We start from the raw sequence: 20,130 nt of genomic DNA on the forward strand, positions 1-20,130 counted from the left end.
AGACTCTGTACTCAGGACCTTTGACTCTTGATTCTGGAATCAGGATTCTGGACTGTAGAAAGTGAACTGTGGACTCTAGATTCGTGACTCTCAACTCTGGACTCTTGATTCTGGATTGTGGTTTCTGGACTCTGGATTCTGGATTTTAGATTATGGATTCTTGACTCTGGACTCTGGATTATGGATTCTGGATTCTTGACTGTGGGCACTGGACTGTGGACTCTGGACTCTGAACTCTGGACTCTGGGCTCTGGACTATGGACTCTTGATTCTGGACTATGGACTCTGGATGCTTGACTCTGAACTCTGAACTCTTGATTCTGGACTCTGCATTCTAGATTCTGGATTCTGGACTCTGACTCTGGACTATGGACTCTGAAGTCTTGATTCCGGATTCCGGATTCTAGATTCTGGACTCTGGACTCTGGATTCTTGACTTTTGATTCAGGAGTCAGGATTCTGGATTTTGGGTTATGGATTCTGCACTGTGGACACTGGACTGTGGACTCTGAACTCTGAACTCTGAACTCTGGACTCTGGACTCTGGACTCCAGAGCGGTTTCAAATTGACCTTTCTTTATACTTTTTTTTTATTTTTGCCAGTCACCTTCAGTATATTCCAGATTTCTTGCTTGACAAAAACAATTGATCAAAAACTGGATTCGGTGGAATTTTTCTAACCCATAAAAACCATAAAATTTTAAACGACGGCTTATTAAGGTGTAATTCACTGGGTGCGTGAATAAAAGTCGCAAAATCAGTTCAGAAAAAATAATAGCCAAAAATAATGTTGTTATAATGTTGTGCCTGGGATATATTTTTGAAGGATTATCGACTAAGGATGTCTCTACACAGTTAATTATCGAAAACGGCCTTTTTATACTGCCTTCTGCCAAAAATTATAGGGGAGTGTCGTCGTGGTTGGGCCACGTTTTTGGAATTCGCCCATAACTTTCGTTTCAAAAGGACTTTTGGAAATCTAAATACATCGCTGGAAAGGTCTATTAATAAGCTATATTCTCGGAAAGTTTTGAAGTGATTGCTTGAAAAATAAAAAAAGTTATAGGCATTTACGCGAAGACAAAAAATGTTGGCATAGTCGGGCCATGTTGTACAGGTTGGGCCACCAAAGAAAATCTAAGACATACATATTGAAATTCTATATAGAGACAAGAAAAGAATGAATTCCGTGAACAACGACTCATATAGGTACAAACACCCTATTTTTAATTGCATTTTTGCGAAATTTTGGTGATCTTGTAAAATCAATATTGCTACAATCGACTTTTCCGAAGTGTACAACTACAATGAAAAAAACAACAAAAATCTAGGTTTTTATCGTATTAATTTTGCTTTATTTCATCACATTTTACGTGACTGACATTCTCTAGCGATTATTGCGTTTCTGCGCTTAAAATTATGGAGGCCCAACCATGACTTCTCAAGTGGCCCGACCTTTACAAATAGCGCTTTTCTAGTATTTTGCCTTAGCCTCCCCAAACACCTAACTGGAGGGGATTTTTCTAGTCTTCGTGTGCAGCACAACACACTTCATACATTTTCAACATTTATCTCGATAATTGCATTTCAAGAATCATTTCTTGAAGAATAGTTCATTGCGCCTGGAAAACTTTTTTTATAAGATTTAGTCACTGAATTCAGTACGGGTGTTTTGAATACACGATTGAAACTCACAATATTGTGAAAAGTTAGCTGTCACAGTAAGAAGTTTTACAATGGTTGTATCAGAGATATCATGAGTTACTAAAACTGTAAAATCGTGATGGCCCGACCATAGCAGTGGCCCGACGATAACGACAATACCCTACAAAAAAACATAACCATTTCCTTTGGAAAAGGCCGAAACGTCAGGCTGTATAAAAAGCCGTTTTGGATAATTAACCGACTGTACAGCTAAAAATAATTTACAATTACAAAGCAAAGCAAAGGTAAAGCCTAGGTGCTGCATTCCATTATCGGAACTTGACCTTCTGATTTTATACGACAGACTTCGCAGCCAGCTGTTAGAGTACAGGACAATTGCAGGACTACGATCCTATCAACTCTAACAGCCTCTCCCAGCCGAGATTCGAACTAACGATGACTGGCTTATTAGGCCAGCATCATACCTCGAGGCCAGCTGGAAGCTAATTTACAAGTACATGAAAAGCAAAATGTCTCACGCTTTTATGACGATTCTTTTAAGTACTAATTTTAAATTGATTTCTTGTAAATGATGAATGCTTTACCCATAGCAGTACAACCCTGTTGGCAATCTACTTCGTGTTTCTGTTTTTATTCAATTTTTCTAGGGATCAAAGCACAGCACACCATCATAAACCAGCGTTGAGCAACCCCGAGGAAACGGTATCGAAATTTTCTGAATACAAACACTCTGTACGTTTTATTTGAAACAGACTGAAACCGAACAATCCACGACACTCATACCAAATATTCAATAAAGAAAAAAAAAATGGCACATCAACCCCCGATGCAATAAAAATGGCAATCCCAACGACGTTGTATGACGAAATAATAATATGCCCGTAGCGTCTGAAATTGAATACAAACAACAGAAATTGCTTGTGGTTGTGTGTGTTTACGAACAATGAACAAATCCTCTGTGTTTCAGAAGGGACAGACAAACTTCAAGTATCCATGCTCGTTCTTTTGATTTCTGACATCTGGCGTTGTTATTAGATTTGGAGATTCTGGCCATTGATTTTCACTGATCGAACTGTGTTTGGCTAACAGTACACTGATACTGATCAATTACAATTGCTTCCACTTTATCCTTTTGGTTGTATTCATCTCGATATCACCAACTCTCACGCGGTCTTACACATAGTAAAGGTTTCCATCACTATCATTCTCGGCTTGACAACAGTGATTCCAAAATAAATGGTTTACAATCAATGGAAAAATCGTCCGTCAACCTAATAACTGCTTCGAACGCAGCCACTCACCAATTTTGCACTTTGACACGATTCTTACCGCATCTCCTTTGAGCAATTCACGCGGATTGTATTTGTAGAAATACTTGGAGTGTAACCTCATGAGCACCTAGGCACCTAGCAGAGCGGTCCGTTCAAGACTGACCATCCGAAATAGCGGTCGCCCCACAATTGCTGGTCGGTTGCTCCGAGACCTCCTGCAGTGTGGGACAGGTCAATCAAGATACGGTTGATTGCAATTTTCAAGCGATGTCAGCTCACAATGCACGATAACATGTGGCGAATTGTGCCTTTTTTATTAGTCACAGCCAGCGGCACCTGTTGACGGGAAACGGGATCTAATCACGAGCGGGTCTACCGGTGCCACGCTGCACCGACTGTGTACAATTAATATCGCGTTAGTCCGAGCTGACCCACTGAGTTTCGTGTTTTTAAGGGTCGACCAACAGCGGATTCCATGGATAGCATGGGATTCCATGGGAAAAGGGGGTTGGAATGTTGACGAATGCATGTGTCAAAAGTAATATATGGGCCGCGTGCGAATATTTGCTTTGCAACCGTATTGATCCAACGGAATCTGGGATGTGCCTGCAGTGGAACACTGCTGGCAGGAAGTGAGTGGGTGAATATCATACGGAAGCTATATGACAGCGATACTGTTTACATGCTGCGCCTCGTGCCGGGAGGAGTGTACCAAACGTACAACAAAGTAGGAATTGATTGGCCAACAACGGGGAATCCGGTTTAAGAGTGGGAACACCAATTGATGACATAAAAGTAAAGACTTGTTTACTGCCAAAATATTTGATTGCATTATCCTTGTAGCGTGCAAAACAAGTAACATGAATTGATTGTCATTAACAAAATTTACCAGTTTCCCTACCTTTCGGTCAACAACATTCAAAACCAACAAAAGTCGAAAAACATGCCAATAACTTCAACACTTCGTCTATCTTCTTCGGGCTCACCCAGCATGCCATACCATAGTGTTAATGGAACAACTAAAAAGAAATCGATTTCACACTACCAAAAAAATTGAAATTTACGAATCGAGGTCCTTGACAACGATAAACGAAGGAATTCATAAAAGGTTTTCATTCGAAGTCAAAAGTGTAAAATCTCACACACACACACAAACACACTTTTATTCTAACTTGTACCGGAATGGCGTCGGTTTTGTTACGCGAAAAATACGTCATCGAAGAATGGATCTCAATGGTAGAAATCGTCAGTGGCGAAACACGAAACGTAGGTATTTGTTCAGTTGGTAATGGCACGACCGGTTGAAACAATTTTGGGTGAATCAAACAATTATAACTGATTCATTTGCGCTATGAATCCAATTCCAAATTAACGGATAGAACTTTACTGCCGACAATCTACCATACTACCCTGCAGCCAGCACTAGCGGACCAACAACGGCTCACAGCGAGACCGGATATCGATCGGTATTGCAATCGTTACGAACTCCCGCCCGAACAGACGAGCTTGCGTGGATTGATGCTATCAGCCGGCGAATATCCATCCACTACTGTACCAACAGGATTCCACGTTGGGCGGCGCGTCGTTTTCCCCGGGGCGGAGAAATGGGTGGAAATGGTGTGGTTGATTTTCCCTTTCTGCCGAATCGTTTCGTTACCAATGCGAACAGGACTGATAGTAGGTACGATGTCATTGTCATTGGAATGTTACACGCAAAAGCGGACATGTAAAATGCTATTTGACTGGACATTCAGTTGTGGTTTTGGTGAATTAAATGCGGTCAACGGACAGGAACCGCATCGGGTTGTAAGGATTGAATTCTGCAGGATTTGATCATTAAGATGATTTGGATAACTGCAAGTTGGAATAACCTTTTAAACCTTTAAGGTCTGGTTTTCAATATCTTAGTTTTACTTGATGGATAACACCATCGCTGCCTCATAAAACTTTAGGATACGAGCCAACATTGGCCTTGTAAACCTCATATCTAGTAGCTCCTATTCCTGCCGTTACGCCGTAGCAGTCAAAATACGATGTCTTCATGTTAAAAGCGGCCTAAAACGATGTCTGATCTCCAAGCAAACTATATATATAAAAGTGAGCGTGAGTATGTTTCTTAATTTCTATGTTCCGTCATAACTCAAGAACGCTTTGGCCGTTCTCCACCAAACATGGCACACATGTTCCTTGACATATGTGTGCGTAGACGGAATGTTTAGACTGGAGGGATAAAATTAGGTATGAGACTATCTAATAAGGGTCATGTGGTAATAGTTTAATTGCCAAAGCACTCGGGCGCCAACCGAGAAAATGTGGGCTGGAGTCCCACTCCCCAATTGAACTACCCAATATATTTTTAGCCCCTCATCGAAATTTTTGCAGTTTCATCCAGTCTACCAATCTTCGGACCACAAATGCTCCTCCTTTAATAAGTCAATCAACACTGGGGGGTTTGACAAAAGGGGGAGGTCCCTAACAAGGGGAAGAGAGAGTCAAATAAGTAAAAGGCTTTACTTTGTTCTTGCAATTTAGACCGATTGCAGTTGTGCAGATTTTTATAGAGCAAAGCGATGCATGAGTAGCTACGGGACAGAATGGGAAGCTGACTGGGAAAGTGCCTTTTACTAGGGCAAGATTGATCACAGTGGTGCTGGCTCGAGGTGCGTAATGCCTAATGGCAAATTATTATTAGTCTCTGCTCTGCACTTCCTGGCGGTGATGCCTGGTAGCTCCACGCGGTAATCTACGGTGATACCGTAGAGATATACGGATTTATGCGTAATTCTATGGTTTCAGGTATACTACGGATCAAGTGCTCGTACCTACGGATTCACTTATACTTTTCGGAAAAGGTTGAAATTTTCTTTCAGTCGCAAAAATCAGAAGTACGCTATATACAGCGATTAATAGCCCGAAAAGCATATCTTTATGCCTTAACAGCCTGAGTTTATAATAAAGTTCTTCTGAAAGAAAGAAACGAAAAAGGCAGTAAAGAGGGTTTATTCTAACGTGTGTATTAAAGTGTAAGTGAATTTTAAATGTTTTCTGGTTGAAGTCCGGGAAAAGACGAACTGCTTTCGTTTCTATTGCATCACATATCTCGACAGGACCGTTCCTATAGGATTGCTGTAGCACGAAGTTCCAAACCCGTTACTACTGACAAGCGAATAAGATTGTTCTTAAAGTTTTCCTTTTGCAAAACAGTTGGACATTTAAGACTTTAGAAAACACAACAAAAAGGCGATGAAAAGATGACTACAACATAAAGAACGCCAAAACAGTGACAAAAAGACGTTTAAAAGGTGTTAAAAAGACGATAAAACATGACAAAAAGACGAAGAGATGACGAAGATTCGACAGATAGACGACGACAGATGTACTGAAAACAGACAAAACGACGAAAAAATGTCAACGAAGTGATGAAAAAAGAACAAAAAACGGCAAAACAATGGCAAATCCACAGTTACAAAAATAAGGAACCGATGACGAAGATGCGATGAAAAGATAGTAAAATGGCCATGAAAAACCACAAAATACGACAAAAAGATGACAAAAAAAACGACAAACACGACGAAGAAGAAGAAAACAGAAGAGACAAGGCAACTGATCACCGGCACCTAGTTAAAGAACGACGCGGAAAGCAATTTCATCGGTAGAACATACATAGGTATATAGGTAACAAACGTAGAAGAGATGCCGGCTCCAACGAAAGACGAAGTGAAGGGCCATCAATCAGCTAAAGAATAATAATAACTCGGTTAGAAAAGATTTTCCGCCGACTATCACCAATTGCGAACAGATTTGTGGGAATTTGCCGACCAGCTTCGTTGAAGGATGGTCAACGAAGAAAGAAATCTTTACGCTGCGGTAGATACCGCGAATTCAGAGTTTCATTGACTTCGAAACTACTTACGATACTATCGACCGCAAAGAACTGTGGAGTATTACAGACGAGACCGGCTTTTCAGGCAAGCTGATGAGATTGATTATAGCTCAATGGATGGAATGCGGTTTGATGGGGAATGACAACAAGCGGTGGAAAGAAAAAAATTGCTTGGAAAAATTATCTGCGCATTGCCACCAGGGAGAACTTGGCTAAATACCGACGAACAAAGAACCAGTTGACCACGATCCTAAGGAGTGAAAAGCATCGAAAGGAGGACAGAGATCGTGAAGAATTAGAACAACTATTCGGAGCCAAAAACACGCGCAGACTTTACTAGTGAGTGAAGACAATTGCTTGAAACAATACGTGCCAGTCCGGCTCTATGCTGTTGCCAACGACGCCGGTTGATATGCGGTGCTGTGAGTGGATTTCGGGTAAATTGTCGTGTTTATTCGAATCTCCTGAGGCTTTGCCAACGTGATGGAGTCTCTTGCATGCTGTTTAACACTGTGCTATTATAGGGTGTTCGAACGGACGAAAAACAAAAATTTAGCAAATTCGTCCGCTTTACCGCCATGCGTAACAGCATAATGGTTGACGGTGATGATTTCGAGGTAGTTAACAAATAGGTTCTCCTTACCTCATTGGTGCGCAATGTCATCAGTTGCAAGATTCTGAAACGTATTATCAGCGGAAGTCATGCTTCACAGTTTGCTGAAATATAATAGAGCCACCGAAAAGGACCGACTCCCGGCAGAACACTACCAAAATGACCAAGAACCGAAACCAACGGCACTGCATTGGATAATTTCAAGGATTTGGGAGGAGGAGAAACTACCGGAGGAGTGGATGGAAGGTGTAGTCTGTCCCATATACAAAAAGGGGGACCGGCTAGATTGCTATAATTACCGCGGCATCACATAGTCAACGCCGCCTACAAGGTGCTCTCCCAGATTTTATTGCGGCGTCTATCCCCGGCAAGGGGATGGACTGTCCTGTACGTTATTCAATCGGCATCGAAACAAGAGGAACGATCTTCAACAAGAGTAGCCAACTCCTAGCCTTCGCAGACGACCTCGACATCATTACTAGAAATCTTGGGACGGCGGACTCAATCTAGGCCAGACTGAAAACGGAGGCTAGGAGGATAGGGTTACAAATCAATGCATCAAAAACCAAATATATGGTAGAGAGAGGCTCCAGAGAAATTCGTATTCGTTCGTTCGTTCGTATATTTGGGATCTCTGGTCACCGCCGACAATAATACGAGTAAGGGAATTCAACAATGCATTCAAGCTGGAAATTGAGCCTACTTTTCCCTCCGTAAGACGCTTCGATGAAGGAGCATACGCCGCTGCACAAAGTTGACGATGTACAAAACGCTAATCAGACCGGTAGACATACGTGCACTTGCTGTATTTGAACAAAAGGTGTTGCGGATTATTTTTGGAGCACAAACGGAAAGCGGAGATTGGCGGAGGCGTATGAATCACGGATTACGGGCACTGCTTGGAGAGTCCAAGCCTGGCGAAATCTGGGAGACTACGGTGAGCCGGCCACGTCGCAAAGATGCCGTACGACTGTGTAGTAAAATCCATTCTCTTCAAGAATCCCACCGGTGCCAAGAATAGCGAGGGTCAACGTGCTAGATGGCTCGACCAGGTTGAAGCTGACTTGCGTGTGTCGAAACGCGCAACGAATTAGCAATAAGTAGCCCAGGAACAAGTACAATGGAGAGGAAGTCTACAAACAGTGATTTTCGCTGGAATTCCCAATACGTCATTGGAAATGTCTTCTGAAAACTAGCCGTGTAATTGGAGAAAATATTATTTCACAGATGGGACGAAATATGCGTAGAAAACTTCAGAAAATGGACTTAATATTACATTTTTTCACAGAACAATTGATTTTAGTTCATTTGATATGATTATAGTCACTTTAACAGCATAAGCGATTCATGACTTCTGCGGAGTTGAGATTGTTTAGAAATTAAAAAAGGACTCCTTATTTCAAATTTACCAATTATTCAAACGTAAAGTGCATACTCATTTCGGACAAAATCTGAGAAGAAATTTATCGTTAGAAAGAAGTAAAAGACAATTACATTCTATGTCTGTAGGTAGCCAACCACCATGGTTTGTTGGAATATAGAAAAATGCAATTTATACCTATTAGGCCTCAGAGCCCTGGGCCACATATTCATAAAGTATTGTCATTTATGAATTGAATTTCATTAGTGAAAAATGGGAAAGCAACCCTTTCTAAAAGTTAAACGAAATTGATCATGGAAACATTAGGTATGCAATGTTGCCTAATTAAACAAAGTCCATAGAACAGATGACGCTAGATCCGTCAATTATATCAGTTTACAGGCAAAAAAACAACTCATCTTCATACATCATCGAAATATACCACGTTGCGCGTTGTCTTAACCAACAACATACAATCAACCTCTTCAGCTATCGCTGCGGAATTTATATTCACCTAACTCTATCAAAGCCAAAATATAGGCCAAGGAGTAGTAACATCTGTCAATTGTTTATACCATTCTTCCTTCACCACCACGACCACCACCCTCAATCACCGTTGCTATCAACGAATGACAGCAAAACACCGATGATGGTAACGACGACGCGTATCCCATGACTACCATTATTGTAATGTACTTCAAATAACAATGCTTGCCCTCCCCCTGCAAGCGATTCCGATGGGCTTCACTTGGATAGGCTCTCGACAACCGACGTATTTCCGAAACAGTTTTGCGCCTCGTCCGCCAGCCGGAAAAGTGTAATAAGTGGTGCTCACAACGCCGCGCCGCTACTCGCCAACTCGGGTGTTTGAATAGAAGAAAAACAACAAAACCCATCTACTACCGCTCTAGTAGTAGATAGACTACAACGCAATCAGATATCGATTTGATTGGCTTCCCCAATCAAACAATTCTGACTGTTTGATGGTAACATTCGATTGAGATTTCACTAGATGTATGTAAATGTATCAGGTATGTACTTACACCGTCAGTCTTTGTTCGGATATCCTTACCAGCCGCAGTTAAAAGAGCCCTCAAAATAGCGGTTGCAGTTCCGGTTTGTCTACTAGCTACCAAATGAACAGCCGTTTGTTGTCGTGACTAATTAGAGGGAGAAAGTACAATAAAAAACAGAAACAGCAGATTAATCACCTTGCGCTAATTGGTCGTTAAGTAAATTCGTTTAAATAGCGTTCAGCACTCAGTTTGATACCGCTCACGAAAGCCCCCACCCACGTCCCTACCGTGGGCAGGTAAAAGTTTCAGTCGTTTCTATCCTGTATGGATCATATCCCTGAGCACGCGCTGGGTCGGTCGGCTGACCGGTCGCAACTTACCCCAGCACTACTAAGACCGTCCGGTAACAGTTCACCCACAATCTGCTCATCCTCGTGGACGAGCCGCTGGTAAATTTTAAAGAAGGCATCCTCCCTCGCTAGCTGCTGTTGCTGTTCTTCCTCGACAGCTTGGAGAATCGCTTTCTGAAAAGTTACTTTGTTGAGTATCATAAAAAACAAATTTCGAGTGTCAGCCTGGGTCGCATCCGATCGTGTTGATGATTTGTTGTCTCGGGTGTTACGGGAGACTGAATAGACGGCTGTGATAGATATTTCTCCTTAGAACTAAACTATAAGTTTTGCATTTTTTTAACCCAGTAACGTAGCAATGAAAATAACACAGTGTGAAACCTGCAGAAAATGTTCGGAATAACTCCTAATTGTTATTACTCCTCCTCCTTAACCAAGTTTTCTTCACGAAAACCATAGCCAGTAGCCAGGGTGATTTAAATGTTTTGGATAGGCGTTACGCGTACTTTAATTTTAGATATTTACGGCAAAATCAAATGGAAACGTCCAAAATAGAGTACGCGTTATGCCTGACTAAAATTGATAAATCACCTATTAAATATACACTACTAAAGAGTGTGAGATAAACTGGTAATTTTTTCTTCTTTATTCATTTGTTTTAATTTTATTGAATTTATTGTTGAGGTTTGTCACCGTGAAATTCTATATGTTATTCTTGTTGACTTTTTCGGCTTGATAACTGAGTTATAAAGGACGAGACAGTGAGAATAGATGTTCAACGCGTAATAAATGACTGAAGCATAGTAAGTCGAAACGTCCACTGAAAACATTTTAGTTCTTATTTCTCACCGAAAAAGTCATATTTATTGATTTTAATTTAAGTAATTTTCTGTAGCAAGCTATACCATTATATGAGAATTGTAAACCTTGATACAGATAATTAATTGCTTCGTTTAATTAATGTTACTACACATCTAATTTGATGAATGTTTCTAGTAGAATTTTTTCTCAGCTTTCCGATGGTGGTCTTAAAGTTAGAATCGGTTGAGGGACCATGGCGAAAACGGCGATTTTTTAATAAAATCCAACATGGCGGCCAAATCCAAAATGGTCACCAATTTTTTCACTTCATTTTAAAGCCCTATCGCACCTCTTTACAAAACCGTGTCATATGTACTTTCTTTCATAGCAAATTTTGGAAATATCACAATAATTAGAGTAAGGATGCGATGCGGATAAAAGTGCGATTCAATGATTTATCGGTGCAGATTTCGAGTAAATTAACTCCATTGGCATCGATGGGTGACTACTTTGACAGCTTGAATCTAACGTAACCTGTGGTTGCTTACGAAGCATAGTTGCTGAGTTATGCGCAAATGTTATTTTAGGGCGGTTTTGATGTAATTTGTCGTTATACGGCAAATACGAGGATATTACTTGTTGAAAATTTGTAGCAGCGTTTTACACCACTCACATATCTGTTTTAAAAATACGGTGAAAAGAATTTACAAAATATATTTCGCTTATCCGTAAGTTAATCTAACCCCGTCAAGCGTCTAGCGGGGCAAAAGTGCGATTCACGGACGGGGCAAAAGTGCGATTCAAGGACGAGGCAAAAATGTATAGCTAATTATATACAGCTTTAGGCACTATATTACAGATACTAGAAATGGAAGATCTGCAGAAAGCTGTGTGCTCTACAGATGTTGGCCGAAGGAAAATAATGTTTTTGCACTGATGAAACAAAAAACAAACGTTTGGAAAAGTTTCGATCTAACGGAGGCTGCAATACACCAGCGCAAAATAGGGAACGCGCAAATTGAGAATATTCCTTACCGAAACATAACGCAGATTGAAGATAATATGGTTTTGTTAGCTACTGTTGTGCTAATCTCATGGATTCGAGCTTCGCACTTTTGCCCCGCAGTATTCGCACTTTTGCCCCGCTAGAGGGGTAAAAGTGCATATAGGCACATGATCAGAAGAAAAAAGAATTTATTTTGCAAAACACTATTACCGCAGATGAATTATAGTTGAATGTGGAGACATTGAGTTACTGCATCACTATAAAATATATTATGTTGTTGTCGTTCTTTATAACTCACGAAAATTAATGCAACTTCAAACATCGCACTTATGCCCCGCCCTACTCTATATGAAAATTGTGAACCTTGCTACAAATGAATAGTTGTTTTATTATTTTTTTTTCATTTTTTCTCAGCTTTCCAATGGTGGTCTTAAAACAAAAATCGATTGGGGGCTCATGGCGACAACGGCGATTTATTGATAAAATACAATATGGCGGCCAAAATTTTTTTTTTTCAATTTCGGGCAACTTCGCGCAGACCAAACAACCATAAGGTGACAGTAGTATATTTTCTCTATAAAACAAAAATGTTTTTTGGGAGATCTCCAAAGGAATCTCAGAAAAAATCAATTGAAAAGTGTGTTATTTTTAGATAAATTTTTTTAACTCATTAAATAAAAATTAAATAAATGAAAAATAGTCTTCAGTGAAAATGTGTATTTTATAATTGTGTATGTGTATTTGTATAATTGATTTTCAAGTGCTCATTTTAAACACATCATTATGTTTCGTAACCAGTAAGACAGAGATAGTTACTATATATAGCGAAGTCGCTTATTTTAGTATGTTCTACAACTTTTTAGAGAATTTTTTTAAATCACCATAATAGGTGAATTCACGGTCACTCTAATAGTGCAGAAAGATGCGCTATATTTTATTATTAAATTTCTCCGAAGACGCCGAAAAATTACGCATTTGTACGTTATAGCAAACTATTGTGATTTTGGTGGTTTCATTAGGGTGATACAAATTTTCGTTTATTTAAATGTGTTCAAAAAGGTATAGTATCTTCAGCAAAGTTGTAGAACACATAAAAATAAGCAACTTAGTTGAACACAGTAACTCTCTATCTCTTTACGTTAACAGTTCCCTTAACGAGCTATAAAAAATTTTATCAAACAATAATACATTTTCAATATTTTTTTTTCTAAATTCCTTTGGAGATCTTCTTATGGGAACTTTTTTTTATGGACAAAATATAGTACTTCCACCAAATGGTTGTCTAGTTTGCGCCAAGTTGCCCGAAATTGAAAGAAAAAAAATTTGAATAGTGCAAATTGTATTTTTCATATACTTTATAACTTATTAAATATGCGTACTACCGACAAACAGTCAAAAGTTCGTATCACCCTAGTAAGCGAATTCACGGTCACCGTAATAGTGCAAAAGGATGCGCTATATTTTATTATAAAACTTCTCCGAAGACACCATCCTTGAAAAATTACGCATTTTTTACCCGATTGCTAACATCCACATTTTTCGAAACCGGACCACCGGTGCACCGACACCAGCCTATGACAAACAACTGCCGGTGATGTGTGAATACATTCTGCTATCTACAACCTCGCGAATGCATAGTCTCGTAGCGTCTTTCTGCACAGCTCATTCACGAGGCCAGCAGCTTGTGAGCTGCCAACAGCCCATGAGACACACACACTAGGTTGTAGAGATACAGTTTTTGCATTGCTTTTTATTTTCTTCTTCATTTTATGCTCTCCCTTACACACGCGGTTGAGACCTTGAGAGTGCAAGCTCTCGCGAGTGGCAATGACGAACGAGAGCGACGACATGCATAAATACACACTCACAAAAACTCGTCGCAATGCAAAGTAAATTGATATATACCAGGTATATGACAATGCGAGCTGTCATATACACTTTGCACTAACACATCTACACTAGTTCTGAGATTTCGAGCATTTTGTATGGAAAATTAGTTAATTTTTTAAAAAAATCGTTGGATACGCAAGATTTGTCTATTTTTTTCCTCACAGTTTTTATGTTTATGCTTAGAACATTATTTCTAGTATGTGTTTTCATGAATACAATGAAGTGCAACAGTCCAAATTGCAAGCGGAAATTTTTTCATCAAAACGGTATCAAGATGTCTCAAAGAAATGTCGTTATATCGCTTTCCTACAAGTAGTAAAACAAAAAAGATTTTTTTTTAAATGCTCGGACATGATTGTTCAATAAGCAGCATGAGCAACATTGTTATCCGCCCGAGATATTTTTCGTCTGATTTCTGGTAAGCTTTTAAAGTGTTAATTATCTTCTAAGACCGTTTTGTAGTAATCTAAGATTACTTTTTATGGTTTTCTACATAGTGTTGCGACGGGTAAATTTATGATAAAAAGGTATCATCTTGGAACAGTGACTTCAACTTAAGGATTTTCAAGCAGTAGCACAAGCATCTATTCGAATAAAACTATTTTTTAAAAGAAGACATCAAAGGCAGATATTCAAGAGCATCATGCAAGCAAAATGTTGGATGGAACGTGTTTTAATTTAAGCAACCGTATACCGTATTGATCGTGAAGTATTAGAAACATTAATTCATTTTTCAATTGCACATCGAAATAGTTAGTCACCCATGTTCTCAAATTTTTTACGCATAATAAAGAAGGCTACAAGTGCAAATGACTTTAAAATATAATCCTTACATTTCATTGTAAATGTTCAAATATTTCTCTGGAATAATATAGCTGCATTCATTAATTACAATTAATTTTCATGCAAGTTCCACCACATTTCAGAACTATTTCTTCTTCTTTCTACACACACTAATGCAACCCTCGATGGTCACATACCTGGTATATATCAATTTACTTTGGTCGCAATGCACGAGAAAATAAGAGCAAGAGTCCGCAAAAGATGCTCCTGCCGGCGTGTTTGTTAGAACAAGAACGCGTGTGTGGAAAACTAGACCACACGAGTGCGGGCTTCGCAGCACTGCTTTAGATTAGACTTAGAGTTACATTCTAAATTAAACTTGAAATTGTAATTCAATACTAGAAATTGAACTTGAAAACGAGTTTAATTTGACATAAAATATAAAACAAATTGAAATTGGGCCTCAAATTGGACATGCAATTGGACATTAAATGGACATATTTGATATTGGACAATAAATTAGATTTGAATATAGACATGGACACGAAATTACACACGAAGTTTTACTTGAAATTAGAATTAACATATTTCACCTTGCTTTCTTAAACGTTTTATCTCGTGCCTCTGGGCTAAGTAGGGATACAACTTATCTCTGTTATCTCAAGCTAATTCAATAATTACCTTGTACAGTAAATTCAAACATTCTAATGCAGACATTTCGTTGTTGTTTTTGGTTTTGCCTCACAAATACACACATTCTTTAATCCAACAGTGCTGCTTTTGTTACTTGAATGAGGTCTTTAGATTGGAAAATCTGATACAAGTCCGTCGCATCGCCATCTTTAATTGATTTATTTTGTACAAAAGAAAGCGAGACTAGCAAAAGACGGCTTAAAATTTATCATACAAATCCCGTATGTGTTCAATAATAGATAAGTTAGAAGATCCAAATTCATTAATGCGATCCATATTGTATAATTTTGCCAATTGAGGTTAGTAATAGCTTTTAACTGAGAAACAGGAATCACATGCATATAGTTCCAATATCACACTAAACCTGTTTCCAATATCAGGTGCTTCGTTACTCGATTCTTGACATTCCAGAAAACCCAGACTCGCCCAGAAAAGTGAATCACCGGCCCAAAAACTTTCAATTCTAACCTTGTAACTATTTTTAGTCTAAACTTACAAATAGTGTTTATTTTCGACTACAATCTGATATTTACATTGTCTATAACTTTCCGGATAGCTTTCTTCATCTTGCTTCACCTCTGCAGCTTCTTCTTTTCAACAATTATGATGTGCAAAACATGTACCAACACACTTCCAGAATCAAATCAAACCACTCGTTAAGCACTCGTTGCCCAAGTTCAACTATCCTGCGAACCCCCCGGCCCAAATCATTACCCCAAAAATAAAAAGCATTTCGCCTTCTGTTCAAGTAGAAGGTTCGCTTGTAGCAAAGTGTACCTGTCATTCGATAGTGGGTAAAACATTTACCCCCAATTCCGGCAACCGAGGGTTGTTTTTTTATTCATAACCAATAGTAGATATTTCCTGCAGGGCAGTATTATCCGAGATCCATAACCCAGTTAGAAAGGAACAATATATTTGTGTTACAGTCTTAATTTTATCAATTTATAACACGCACAGTCCATTGTTTATTTTCGGAAAAGGGCGAGGAGGATTTTCATCTAAATACCACCACCCTAATATTGCGCAAAAAATACGTGGATTGTCCTTCTGGAATTTTTACGCTTATTGAACCATGAATAACATACATGAATTTTATGCTTTTGCCGTATACACTCATAGACAGGCGGAGGATATCAACAAATAAAGCAGCGCCGCTTAGTAGGTCACATTTTTCGAGAACCTGCCATTCGTTTATACCCATGAGTGGTAAAACTTACAGCTTCAGCTGCATAGATATTCCGTTTGAAAACTGCAGTCACGACACTGAACTGACAAACGCACTACTTTCCTTCTCTATGGCACACCAGGCAGTCGTCAGACTAACAAAACACGTTCTTTACTGGGTACATGTGCAATCATTAACACGATCGTTTGGCAACTGAACCTTCTTACCCAGGTCTCGGCTTGATTTCGGTCGAAAAGTTTGAAAAACAATTCCATGGCGTCCAAGGAATTACTGCATGCACCCGTTTCGTGTGTCTGTCCAAAGGATTGCAGGATCAGAAGAAAGTTTTCGTCTCTCGTTTCGCAGTTAGGTACTATACCAAACACCAAGTGGGTGAGAGGGGAGCAACCTCCCCTGTGTCTCAATTATATTCAATCGATGTTATTGCCACGTAACATGGTGGAGGTAACAACGGGATAGAAAAAACTTTCCAACTGCCAACAAATCAAATTGAACCTCTATTCTCTATGGTTGAAATGTAATCTAGTCCCAGGTACAGGTGTGTTTCAATCATTTTTTCCGGCAGTTTCTTAGGCGAAAATGAAAACACCAACTTGTGAAGCTTGTTGAGTTCCCATGAACGTAACTGAACCTACATTTTGTGTGTGCTGTCATCTACAATGAAATTCTAAGAAGTACAGTGCATGTTGAGAAATTTATGCCAAATCGAAAGCTAAATGAAGGATGGGTATTGAAGGATTGTATTTCATATGAAACTTAGCGATTGATAGACAAAAAGAGTGTAAAAGAGTGCGTGTGTCGTTGATAAACATTTGAAAATGGTTCATTGTCATGCAATGGCCTGGAGTCGAACTGCCAATAACCTGAAGAAAATAATGGTTTTCGCACTTCAATCGATTGTCAATATGAAATTGTGTAATTTTCAACTTTGCTCTGCTTGCAAACTCTGCTTATTTCTAGACTCAGAGATTACTCAACTAGCCTCTGAGGTGAGGGCCAAATATTAGATGAATTTACAAGCTGATTGAAGTTGCATGTCAATGTTTTTCATCAGTGAGTAATTCTTGTATAGATGCTTTTTGCTGAATATGACTATTGTTTGATAAAATTGTATTCGTTTATCCTACGCCATCAGATTCTGTACAACTACGTTTTAATTCGATCATCGCCAGTTTACTTTAAAGCGATAAGCAGCGCTTCCAATAGTTTTTGTGCCTGCTTCAAGATAGAAAGCCAAATCCATCCAAAACACACAGCGAAGGAGATTTTTTAGACTTTAAAAACGCTGGACGTAGGATTCGTTTTCCATAATCACGCAATCAAACTTTGTCGGTATCGTCATGGACAGCTTCCAGCCTGGAGACTTTTGAGATCTTTTGAAAAGATGACGAAAATATGATAAAGACAGCAAAAATAAGGTGGAGAAAATATGAAAATACGATGAAAAGACACCGAAAAAGGAACATACATCATACAGCAATACAGCATACATCACACATAGGTGAAAAAACCGTCAAACGACGACAAAACATGTAAAAATACGAAGAAAATGCAGTAAAAAAGACAACATTTTTGTTGCCTTGACAACAACAACGGCGAAAAAAGACAAGAAGACAATACAAAACTGCGAAACGTTTGACATCGATGATACAAAACGAAGAAAAGAAATCATAACAGCAACAACAAAAAACGACAAAAGGCTTCCAAAAACAGAGACAAAAATGCCAAAAGCAAAACTCAAAAACAACGAAAAGACGACGAAAATACAATGGAAAATTGGCCAAGATGAGAAAAATACGATAGACAGATAAAAAAAGACGACAAATACAAAGATGAAACAACAAAGCGGTGACAAAACACAACGCGAAGACATCGGAAAGATAATAATAAGACGACGTAAAGATGCCAAAAAAGCGACAAAAATTGTCAAAAAAGTCAATAAGAACGAACGAAAACGAAAACGAAAAGACTATAATAAGATGCAGAAAAGATGATGAAGAGACGATAAAAAGACAACAGAAACGATAAAAAATGACAACAAATTCTGTGCTGAAATTCGTATGTGTGCCAATTATTATCGTTAGGGGAAGGACGGTAAAGACGGACACCTTAAGGTAAAGACTCAATATCTACTCAAATATAACTGTATTGATCCCAATTTTCGTATAAACTGAACCTTTAAGTCTCTGTCTAATAAAGTTACAACGTGTGCTGGAAAATTTCTTCCAAAATGTATGCATTTTTTAATATTATAAAAATCATGTATAAATCAGAGTTTCTGCGCATGGGCGGGAAAGACGGACACTTGACATGGGAAAGACGGACACTCGCAAAAAGGTGTCACGCGTCGTTGAATTATCAGTGTTAAGAAAAATTAACATGTTTCATAATGTATTTAGGAAAGAATTGGTTTGGGAAACCCCCTTTGAGCGAAAAAATAGAATGGTTCCCTTCAATATTTTAATTGGTGACGAATTAATCGTTTCTAAAAGTTGGCTCATTCCAACTGTTATATGACTTCTGGTTACTTTTACATATATAATATGGAAGTATTTGCAATGTTAAATCGTTGTTGGGCGTTGTTGTGAACCCATTTTGTTCAAAATCTGTGTGTCCGTCTTTCCCTACCGTTGGGTGTCCGTCTTTCCCGACTTGGATACCATTTTTTCAAACTTCAATAACTTTTTACTGAATATTCAAAAATTTACTAGGTTTCCAATGGATATTCAGTGAAAGATCAAACTAACGCAATGTCGTCGGTTTAGCATGAATATGTTGTTTTTTAACGATTTACCAGCTATTTTCTTCGCGCACAAAATTACATCGGTTAGCGTATATACGCATTTTTTCTTTGTTTTGCTTATAAATTTGTCAGCTACGCTGCTAAAAATCGGCAGTTTATTTCAAAAGTGTTAATTTAATCTATAGAAACATTTCCCATCATTGATTTGCTTCAAAAAATTATTGTTTATGAAATATGACAAGTGTCCGTCTTTACCGCCCTTCCCCTATATATGACTGAAAATCAACTGAGGCACACTTTATTACCCAAGCAACAATGTGAGTTTTATTGTTCTCTTATGACGGTTTTCAAGGCCAATTTTGGTCTTAAATGCCATCATAAGAGTGTAATAAAACCCAAATTGTTACTTGGGTAGGCATTAGTTATGATTCCGAATTTGTTAAGAGATATTTACGATAATTTTCATACATTGATGTACGATTTGGTGCTATCTGGGTCCTCTTCGCTTCACTTCGAGGCTCGCTCGACTACTATCTGGATAGCATCTCCCGTGTTTAACTTTCGTGATCCTCGTCAGTTTGTTCAAGATAATCCTCTCTAGGAATTTTCCGCATGTATCCAGCAGACATAGCAGACAGACGGTCTATATGACGCCGCATCCCCCGCAGGTTTTCCTACCTAGAGCACTAGCTTCTGGAGCTCCAATTGGTCCATCTTCTGGACATTTTGACAGCACTTTCCTCAACATTTCCGGTGTCCGGGAATGCTTGTATTGCTGTTTTCAGGGACACGTTAGGAATTCCTTCCGGACCAGACACCTTGTTGATTTCTAGCCGCTTAGCCACTGCTTCATCGTTAGAGACTGAC

At 38.9% G+C, this 20,130-nt stretch overlaps 1 protein-coding gene across 1 annotated transcript in view; it reads right to left on the minus strand.

Annotated features, from left to right (window-relative positions):
- LOC128741828 (serine/threonine-protein phosphatase 6 regulatory ankyrin repeat subunit A) overlaps nucleotides 1–20,130 on the minus strand; it is a 138,645-nt gene that overhangs the window by 70,309 nt on the left and 48,206 nt on the right. The window contains exon 4 of the mRNA XM_053837911.1: nucleotides 9,836–9,952. Within this exon, the coding sequence (XP_053693886.1) occupies nucleotides 9,836–9,952 (117 nt within the window). The remainder of the gene's footprint in view (nucleotides 1–9,835; nucleotides 9,953–20,130) is intronic.

The sequence above is a fragment of the Sabethes cyaneus genome, chromosome 3 (genome assembly GCF_943734655.1).
Source record: "Sabethes cyaneus chromosome 3, idSabCyanKW18_F2, whole genome shotgun sequence".
Lineage (NCBI taxonomy): Eukaryota > Metazoa > Arthropoda > Insecta > Diptera > Culicidae > Sabethes > Sabethes cyaneus.